The 10,322-nt window shown below is 33.3% G+C and overlaps 4 protein-coding genes across 4 annotated transcripts; 3 read left to right on the plus strand and 1 right to left on the minus strand.

Annotated features, from left to right (window-relative positions):
* The first annotated feature begins 348 nt into the window (after positions 1-348).
* LOC124931456 (thioredoxin F-type, chloroplastic-like) lies at positions 349-1,494 on the plus strand. Its single transcript, XM_047471920.1, has 3 exons — positions 349-684; positions 974-1,073; positions 1,151-1,494. Exons 1-3 carry the CDS (start codon positions 368-370, stop codon positions 1,283-1,285), a joined length of 552 nt encoding a protein of 183 aa, XP_047327876.1. The 5' UTR covers positions 349-367; the 3' UTR covers positions 1,286-1,494.
* A 932-nt stretch (positions 1,495-2,426) lies between these two features.
* On the plus strand, positions 2,427-5,195 carry LOC124931925 (aspartic proteinase 36-like). The gene is made up of 10 exons (XM_047472508.1): positions 2,427-2,718; positions 2,862-2,991; positions 3,068-3,315; positions 3,416-3,640; positions 3,794-3,953; positions 4,027-4,100; positions 4,235-4,325; positions 4,415-4,490; positions 4,705-4,776; positions 4,957-5,195. The coding sequence occupies exons 1-10, from the start codon at positions 2,462-2,464 to the stop codon at positions 5,127-5,129; spliced, it is 1,506 nt and encodes a 501-aa protein (XP_047328464.1). The 5' UTR covers positions 2,427-2,461; the 3' UTR covers positions 5,130-5,195.
* A 450-nt stretch (positions 5,196-5,645) lies between these two features.
* On the plus strand, positions 5,646-7,567 carry LOC124931919. Its single transcript, XM_047472503.1, has 5 exons — positions 5,646-5,896; positions 5,974-6,044; positions 6,706-6,811; positions 7,068-7,200; positions 7,332-7,567. Exons 1-5 carry the CDS (start codon positions 5,820-5,822, stop codon positions 7,443-7,445), a joined length of 501 nt encoding a protein of 166 aa, XP_047328459.1. The 5' UTR covers positions 5,646-5,819; the 3' UTR covers positions 7,446-7,567.
* A 242-nt stretch (positions 7,568-7,809) lies between these two features.
* Positions 7,810-10,015, minus strand: LOC124932219 (THO complex subunit 7A-like). The gene is made up of 3 exons (XM_047472837.1): positions 9,762-10,015; positions 8,982-9,599; positions 7,810-8,131 (listed from the first exon to the last, which is right to left on the minus strand). Exons 2-3 carry the CDS (start codon positions 9,573-9,575, stop codon positions 7,997-7,999), a joined length of 729 nt encoding a protein of 242 aa, XP_047328793.1. The 5' UTR covers positions 9,576-9,599; positions 9,762-10,015; the 3' UTR covers positions 7,810-7,996.
* Positions 10,016-10,322: the final 307 nt, after the last annotated feature.

A 10,322-nucleotide genomic window follows, 5' to 3' on the forward strand; every position in this document is an offset into this window, starting at 1 on the left:
AATAATAATAAATAAAAATCATGTCCATCTTTTACATTGAGTTAAAAAATATTTATTTCAATCCAAGGTACAAGAAATTATGAAAACGTAAAAACTCAATTTGATTAATTCATAATTGTTACCGTTAGTTTTTTTTTTAATTTATAAATTCATTTTTTCAGTAATAACGCCGCTTTTTCTAAATTAAAAAAATAAATAAATAAATAAATTGATAAATCCGAAGCCACACTCTCACTGAGTCCGTCTTCCCTGTCTTAGTCCAATTATCTGAAATGCATTTTCCTCCATAAATTCTTCAAACATATTATATATTCCTCCTCCACCACCACCACCACCACCACAAATATCTCTCTCCCTACCTCCGTCAATGGCTCTTCACTTTCGACTCCCTCTTAGTACTTCACACTGTTCCCTTCACTCCCCCCAACCATGGTGCTGGAGAAACAGGTATATCATCGATCAGCGGCCTCTATCGATGATATCAACGAGCCAGTACACCAACGCTTCCAGAGAAGTCATCGGTCTTAGATATGCCGGACGGATCGTGAAGGTTCGATCGAGCACTGAGACATCTGTTCCTTCTGTAGTAGTAGGCCAGATCACAGAGGTCAATAAGGACACTTTCTGGCCTCTAGTTGAAGCCGCCGGCGATAAGACTGTTGTTCTTGATATGTACACTCAATGGTAAACTTAATATTTCTCCATATCATTATCCAGATTTCAATCATGTGGGATATTTTACCTTTGACTAATTCTCGAATTTGATTCACACTTAAAAACACGTCTTTAATAATAAGTTGAATAGAAGAGGGTCGTATTTATTTTGCATTTTAAGTAATTCTATCCATTGCATATGTTTCATCTTTGTATTAATACCTTATTCATGAGAAGAGTATTTCAATTTGATCCAAGAATCTACATTGCTAGCTATTAGCCTTTTTATATTGACAAATAAATTATTCTTTCTTTGCAGGTGCGGGCCTTGCAAGATTATTGCACCTAAATTTATAGAGTTGTCTGAGAAGTATCAAGATGTTGTGTTCATGAAACTTGACTGTAACCAGGAAAACAAGGTCTCTTCTTTATTCTACTTTTTTTTCTTTCTTTTTCATAACTTACAAATAAGTTATGCACTATGATTTCCATGTAGCCATTGGCCAAAGAACTTGGAATAAAGGTAGTTCCAACGTTCAAGATTCTCAAGAACAATAAGGTTGTCAAAGAAGTGACTGGCGCCAAACTCGATGATTTAGTTGCTGCAATTGAGATCATCCGATCAAGCTAATCTCGGTACTTCCTGCTTCTTTGGATTTGTAACTGTATTATTATATATGTAATCTGTTCATAATCTCCTTCTCTCTTTTTTTTTTCACCATGATTGATTATGTATATGTATGTATGTATGATGGCTGTGTTAATAAATCTCATAACAGACAGTCTCATATTATGTAAATGTATGTACCTTTATTATATCTATCTGGTTTTGCGATGAAATCGGGGGATTCTTACAGTTTAACTTACTCTTGCCTATGCCTCTTTACAATTCTTAATAAACTTTTCAATTTCAATTCTTAAAGTTGAAGTTAGTTTTCTAAATTAAAGTTATATATATAAATGTTAAAAGAATTCTTAGATCATCCAAATGAATTCTGTAACCAGCTCACAAACTTATAAATGAATTAATAAACTATTGAAATTTCAGATATGAGTACCCATTATCATCATGGTTGAGAACTTTTCAAAGTGATCTCTGAATTAAAACAATAAACTAAAATATATAAACTTATAGTTATACACTTGATTGCAACATGTTACATAACATGAAAGCACGTATTCGTGACTAGAAATGCTAAAAGTAACAAAATTAATTAATTACTTCAAATTTAATTGGATTATAACAAACTAAATGTTCAAATAAAGTTGGTTTAGATTCTCTTTAAAATTTTAAGATTATATATTGTTACCATGAGAGAGTAGTTGAATTGAAAAATCCTTGAATGAAAGATCTTACAAGGTGAAAAATTAGGATCGTGTTGGCTTTCAAAGTGTTTTCGCGGTTACATTTTGATATCTTAGGTTGACTTTTTTTTATCGGATTCACTTTGGTGGGTTGTTTTCTTGTAACTGTTATTCAAATACAACAATTCTGTTAGCAGTTAAAAATGGAAAAGGTCTCATAACCCGACTTTGCCTCCACTCCTCATACTATCTATCTCTGTTTCTCTGTCTCGTTTTACGTCTCTCCCAAATCTCGCTTTAGATTTGGCTACCCATATTCGAAAGCATACGAACAACAAGGAGGACCCAGATATCTATTGTCTTCTTCATTTCACCATTGCAGTTTTTTTTTTCTTCTTTTTTTCATAGGAATTTCATACACATTTCTTCTTCTAAACTCTACAAGAGTTAGTTATTACAATATATATATATATATATATAATCAGATAGGTGGTGATATGCAATGGTGATGGATCTCAGAAGAGAGACGAGATTAGCGGTGGTTGGTCTGTCTCTTTTGGTGCTAGAATTGTTTCTGGGTTCTCCCAATTTCGTTAACGCCAACGCGGTCTTCAGAGTTCAGCACAAATTTGGCGCTGGTGGTGGTGATCGCGAGAGGCGTTTGAGTTCGTTCAAAGCCCATGATGTTCGTCGTCACCAAGGCAGAGTCTTGGCCGCTGATATCCCTTTGGGTGGCGATGGAAGTCCCACAGCAACAGCGTTCGTCACTTTCTTCTTCTTCTTCCTCTCTTATTGAATCAATCATAATAATTAATTCATGTTAGTACTAATTAATTAAACCCATTAAGAATCCAAGGCTGGGATGTTCATTTATCGATCATTGTTTGTTAATTATGAAATAGGCTGTATTACACAAGAATTGGAATTGGGTCTCCATCGCAGAGCTACTATGTGCAAGTTGACACAGGAAGTGATATTTTGTGGGTGAATTGTGCCGGCTGCACTAAATGTCCAAAGACAAGTGATCTTGGTGTATGATCTCCTCGTTTTCTTCATCATGTATTAAGAAGAATATTTGCATGTTTTTAGGAATTTAGTCAATTTACAGGTAGAACTAAGGCTATATGATCCAACCAGCTCATCAACTTCAAAAGAAGTCACATGTGATCAAGAATTCTGCAGTGTGGTTTTTGGAGATGCTCTTGGTGAGTGTAAAGTTGGATCAAGCTGTCCATATACTGTTACATATGGAGATGGGAGTTCAACCGCTGGATATTTTGTGAAGGATATTGTACAGTTGGATAAGCCATCTGGAAATCTTCAAACCACAATTTTGAATGGTAGTGTTTCATTCGGGTGAGATTTTGTTTTTATAAGAAACAGACATTGTTTGTATTGTTAGACTCTATATATGTTTGAGATCAATTATGATGTAAGTTTTTATGGTCCAAGATAGGTGTGCAAGTAAACAATCTGGGCAGCTTGGTTCGACTTCAGAAGCTCTTGATGGGATAGTTGGTTTTGGACAATCCAACTCTTCAATGATTTCTCAGCTTTCATTGGCTGGAAAGGTTAAAAAGATTTTTGCACATTGTTTGGATGGTGATCTAGGAGGTGGGATTTTTGCTATTGGAGAAGTGGTGCAGCCCAAAGTCAATTCTACTCCAATAATTCCTAACCAGTATGCATGCATGCTCTCATTTTTCTCAGCTTGTTCTTATTTTTAATAATTCCAAACAAGATTTGGCATTCTCGAGGTTTCTTTAATGAAATTGAATGTATTCGAAAAGACTAATTGCCATTATTGTGCTGGTTGTCTCAAATCTTAACATAGGCAACATTACAATGTAAAGTTGAAGGGAATTGAGGTAGACAAGACTCCCATAAAGCTTACACATAGTCTATTCGGTAGCCCAGATAGAGGGGCGATTGTTGATAGTGGTACTACTTTGGCATATCTTCCAGATGAGATCTTCAATCCATTAATGGCTCAGGTATTATATGGTTCTGATAAAGTTTATCATCATATTTACAGTTTTAAATTTAATTTATTTCTTTTGTAACTAGATATTGGATGGAAAATCCGATTTGAAGTTCATGCATGTAGATGATCAATTCACATGTTTTACATACAGTACAGAGTAAGTTCACTTCCCTTCTTTCATTGTACTGCTTGGGATTGCAAAGTTGACAACTTTTTTATCAACAATTTTGTTTTTCAATCAATTATGTAAGAGTTTTTTTTTTTTTTTTTTTTTTTACCTTTTGTCTACAGTGTAGACGAAGGATTCCCACCTGTCAAACTCACTTTCGACCAAGAACTTACTATGACAGTTTATCCAAGAGACTACTTGTTCCGAGTTCGCGTAAGTGAAGCCAATACGGGTTCTAATTGATGAGCATGTTAATGGTCTTATTAATTTCTATACACTACTATTGCATTGGATTCATATAGGATGACACCTGGTGTTTCGGTTGGATGAATAGCGGTATCGAAAACAAGGATGGGCAGGAGATGTTACTTCTGGGAGGTTTGCTTAAAACATATAACTTAACTCCTTATGAATTTTCTTTGCAATCTAAAAAAATGAAAAAAAAGTTTATGAACTCAGAAAAAGTAGGGAAATATAATCATATACAAGAAAATTCAACAAACAGGGTTGATGGCTAAGTTATTCAATGAAATAGAAAAATGGTAATAGTTGTATGATAATGAATAATGATGATCTTCTTGTTTAAATGCAGATATGGTACTTGCAAATAAACTTGTTTTGTATGATCTTGAGAACCAAACTATTGGGTGGACAGACTATAACTGTAAGTATACAATTTTGAAAATAATTTGGATCATAATATCTACACCAAATGAAAAAAAAAATTACTTCAATTTTTAGTTTTGAACGATTTTTCAATAAGATTGTAAAATGTGCATGGGATTTCCGACAAAATATCAGTTTTCAAAAAACTGAAGACCAGCTCGTTCATGTAATTTTTCAGGTTCACAGCCGATAAAGATAAAGGACGAGGAGACAGGTGGTATTTACGACGTTGGCTACCATATTCTCTCTTCGGGTGATGTTGTAGCTTCCGGATGGCTTGTTATGATGTTATCGTTTTCATTAGTCGCGTTCTTAGTGCACAATTTCGATTACAATGAGCTGCTGGTGTAGAAAGCAGCCCAAATAGATTGTTGATGGTATGATGGAATTTTTTTAGATAACCAACAGTTAGTTATAGGACATAGAAACAAAAATTCAATTTGTTTGTTATTTTCTTGCTTTTATATTTTCATTATGTAAATTAAATTGTACTATATATATATATATATATATATATATATATATATATATATATATATATATATATTAAATGACACCAAATGTCAATCAGTTTTATAATATATTGCAAAAAGTTGAAGTTTTTTTTGTATTATATCTTCTTGGATGTGTTGAAATGGAACAAAATAACTTATGGGTGATGGTAAAGTCTTGATATTTAACCTAAATAATTTATTTCTCAAATTATTTTAAAATAATCATATGCATAAAAACAAGATATAATATTTTAGTTAGTTATTGATTTGATATATATACAGATTATTACTATGTAACAATTATTTATTTACTTAGATTGAATATAAATAATTCATATAAAACAAGGATAGAGTCAGTTTCAGATATATGCTGACTTTTGAGAGAGGGAAAAGGAAAGATATACTCATATTAGCAACTCAAATCGTGTGAAATAAATGATTCTTCTTTGGGTATAATAGCTCTACCAGATCTGTATAGGAGAAATTGTTGATGCAAATTGGAATCATTTGAAACCACATAACCCAAGGATCTGTATTATCAATTGAAATGACGAATGTTTTCAATGCAATTGGTCTCTGGTTCCAGAAAAAAGTAGTCGACCCGCTTGGTGTCATCTTGAGAAAGTACGTTCTCTATCTCTATACTTTTGATCTTGCGATGTAAGGATATGATTGCTGGTGGTACTTACTCTGTTATGCAGGGGTGCTGAGCCGAAGCAATTGGCATTCTCTACCGCTCTTGGCTTTGTTTTAGGAGTATTTCCTATATGTGGTATGCTTTAATTTTTCGATAACTATTCTGTCTTCTTGCTGCTGCTGCTGGATTTAGTATGTAATTTTGTTTAAAGGGTAGATTGATTTCTAGGAATTTCTGCTTCCTCAATCAGTTTGATTTGAAAGATTTTATTGTCTTTCTCTATTGGATTCTTATTGATGATTGGAAAAACCCAGTCTTGAATCTTGGATCTCCCTAAATGGTAATTTTCATGATCCAGATGAGTAACAAAGTTTTTAATTAGGCTCCCCTAAGTAGAAGAAATGGATGAATCTCAAGGAGCTATCAATTTCTAGACCATTGCTTGTGAATTTTATGGAAGACTATGGTGTGTTTCTTCTGATTATGTGTTACTTTTTATGTTTGATTGGTCCAAGTAAATTACCGTTTCGGAATATTGATATTGGTAGACCAACATCTTTATTCAGAATGTACACAATTGTTCATATTTAGTGTTTTTAAGATGTTTCAATTGCTGAAAACATTAGAATCTTTGTTGGTACCATTTCCTGGATATTGCAGCTCTTGGATTGATACACTAATCTTCATAAGAAATATGAAAACTATTTTCAGATTTGAGAATGATAATTTTGTATTGAAATTGTTCTAGCCTATGTAGTTCGACTATTCATAAAATTGTGGGGTTTCGGAGATACAGGTGTCACCTTCTTTCTCTGTGGGATGGCTATAGCATTGCTTGGATCTTTTTGTCATGCACCAACAGTGATGCTATCTAACTTTGTTGCAACTCCAATAGAACTGAGGTAAAATATTATCCTCCATTTACCACAGCCACTTGTATTCTTTGACTGATTGTGTCTGTCATGGAATGAACTCATACGTAGAAATCGTAAGGTCGCTTGTTACCTTTAATGATTTTATATTTGGATTAAACTCCCATTGCAAGGATAAACTATAAACTGTTGTTGGATGGCTTTCAATATCTTTTGGTGTCCTTTGTTTGTTAACCAAATTTCCATTATCTAATAATCACCTTATATATATATTTTTGTTTCCTAGTCTGATGGTTCCCTTCTTACGGCTCGGTGAAGCTATCTCTGGTGGAGATCATTTTCCCTTGACTACGGATGCTTTAAAAAAAATCTTGACTGGACATGCTTCACGTGAAGTCCTAGAAAGTATTTACCATGCGGTAAGCTCGATCTTATGTTTGTCTGTGTTATCTGTTTGGAATCGTATCTAATCACATGTAGTGATGATCTTTCTTTTATACTGTTAACTTGCAAGCAGTCATTAATAATGAGATTTCATTGAACTGTGCAGTTATTGGGTTGGCTTGTGGCATCTCCATTCATCGTGATTGCACTTTACATATTGTGTTTGCCGATTTTCAAGATCCTTATTGTGAGGTTCAATCCCCCGCTATCATCATTATAAACACTAAGAACGTCGCTCAGCCCAAATGATGTAAATCTCGAGTTCAGGCTATTATATAACACTTGGTGTAGATAGAGAAGTTTTACCTACAAACATTATTATATGTGATTTGGCCCTTTGAATCAGGATATATCCATTTGAATCAGGATATATTATTATTATTATATGTATTATTGTGCAATGATTTTTAAATATATTATATGCATAGTCCAATTACAATTTTATTTGCTCTAAATAAATTTTTAGATGTTTTTTTGTTCAAACCCAGATTTGAAACTGTATCAGATGTTTTCAAATAATTTTTAAGAGACAGAAAGCTGCATAAACAAGTCAAACCATTGTCAAATTAGAAATCCAAATGACTAAACAAACATTGTTTAGTAAGATAATATTTTTCTACAAGTGCAAAAACATTATTTAACTAATCAACCACTGTTGATTCATTGCTTCATTATCACCTGCAACATCCTTCCCTTCCCTTCCCTTCCCATGCTCTCGACTGTTTGCTTAGTAAGATAACATTTTCCTACAAGTGCAAAAACATAATTTAACTAATCAACCACCATTGCTTCATAATCACCTGCAGCATCCTTTCCCGCGCTCTCAATTTCGTCATTTGCTATCCGGTTTAAATCTTCAATCATACACTTTTGTTCGTCCTCAATTGTGTTCTGAAGCTCATCCACCTGCAAGAGATAAATAATTTTCAGATACTATTTTCAATTGCCTTCGGACACTAAATTGAGTACAAACTGCCTTTTGAACCAAAACCCAATGAATTCGTAGAAAAATTTGAGAATATCTTAGAGATGTTTCTTACTTTTGTAAGAGACTTCCCTTTTTTACAGTTGGAACTCCCAACATCCAAGGAAAGAAGTCTTTGACGGGAGGAATCCAATTGATTCCCCAAAATTATCAGGCTAAGCCATCATCAAATAGCCCTTGGTCAAGATTCAAGAATTTCAGGCTAAGCCATCATCAAGACAAGTCTTATCTCAAGTTTAAACACAAGCAAGATTCATATCATGATTAACAAACTTGAGCCAATTCAACAAGTTCTATGGGTGAACAGTACATATCCCTTTCTTCAAAGTTCAAAGACTGTCTTCAGATGTTGGCTTTGGCCTTGATCTGGATTATAAAATTTACAACTTTTCGCACTAAAAAAAGTCAAACTACATTTTTCATACTAAATGCATATAAAGTGACTTTCACTTCTTACATTGGCAATTTTGCCAATTTTCAAAAGTGATTGTGATTGTAATGGTGACAAAATACCACTTTCCAAAAAAGTTCGGTCTGTTTATCTAGAAATGGTTAAGGATTTCCTAGAGGACCTAGACTGGATTTGAATTCACACGCTGAGAATGATTTCATTTGAACTTGAAAAACAACAAGCCACTCGAGAATAATCCATATGACCATATCTAATATCTATAGTCCATTTGTAACATAAAAACAACTCTTAGGATCGATCTTTCATAAAGACTATGAATCTAAAGAAATAATGCTTTCACTTGAGAAGCTATTGCATACCACTTGTAATAGAAGAGCAAACTGTTTCTTGCGGAGTTCCAAGGTCCTTGAACTAGCAACATTCTCAGCTTCCATCCTTACAATCTCCTTCTCTAATTCAGTTATTATCTTTTGGGTATCCGACCTTGGTGGTTGTAAAGCAATCAATTTCCTGATTGATTCACACTCTTCTTTGTGCTTCCTTTCGATTTTAGCCACTTCTAGTTCTTCCTTCAGATCTTTTATATCAGCCTGCGCCTGAAGAATCTGTCTGTTTATCTCGTCTTCTAACTCGTTAAAGTTCTCCTTCTCCCTCAAGTTAGAATCCACAACTGCTTTGCTCTTGAGCAGTGGGAGCTCAAATGATGCTAATTCCTGCAAGAAAGCTTTTGCAAGTTTTTCACAATCAAGATTGTTATTCGTGTCCTTTTCGATCTCAAGAACAAAAGAAGTGAACTTCTTTTGAAGCTTCTTCAATGGAGGTTCACCCCTAGTGGTGGTAGTTCGTGTTAGAAGCCGATGTTTTATTATGATATCGTCTTCAAGCGGAGCAAAAGCATAATGTGAGACCATTGCTTCTCCCTTAGCTGCAACTTTTCTAGTTTTCGCCAACATCTTGACAGCTATTGTGACCCAATCCTATGAAATAAGAGATTACATACAAATCAGCATCTCTATCTATGTTCATGAACTTTATCGAACTTATAAATTCTAGAACAATCAAAATGACGAACTTAAATATCAATTAGTATAATCTATGGAGATTCTGCGGTAATTAAACATATGAGAAATGACCATCACCTTGTACAGACACTCGTCTTTAGGAGATCTCTAAGTGCCTTAACGCGCAAAACACCCAGGAGGAGAATACAGATTCTCAATCTAGGGTTCCTTCAAGTTCATGAATTTCCGCCACAGACTGGATTTCAAAACGTAGATAAAGATTTGTTAGGGTTTCAATCGGAGAAATCCATGGGAGGACGAAGGAGAGAACAATAGAAACGAGGTCGCGAAATTGCGATCGGACGTCCGACATTAAAAGGTTGTCGGCCAATGTTTGTCGGTCTGAGGCAAACTGAGAATGGCAGTTTAGTGAACCGACTAATTTTAATTTTAATTTTAATTTTAATTTTAATTTTAATTTTAATTTTAATTTTAATTTTAATTTTAATTTTAATTTTAATTTTAATTTTAATTTTAATTTTAATTTTAATTTTAATTTTAATTTTAATTTTAATTTTAATTTTAATTTTAATTTTAATTTTAATTTTAATTTTAATTTTAATTTTAATTTTAATTTTAATTTTAATTTTAATTTTAATTTTAATTTTAATTTTAATTTTAATTTTAATTTTAATTTTA

The sequence above is a fragment of the Impatiens glandulifera genome, chromosome 3, assembly GCF_907164915.1.
Source record: "Impatiens glandulifera chromosome 3, dImpGla2.1, whole genome shotgun sequence".
NCBI classification, from domain to species: domain Eukaryota; kingdom Viridiplantae; phylum Streptophyta; class Magnoliopsida; order Ericales; family Balsaminaceae; genus Impatiens; species Impatiens glandulifera.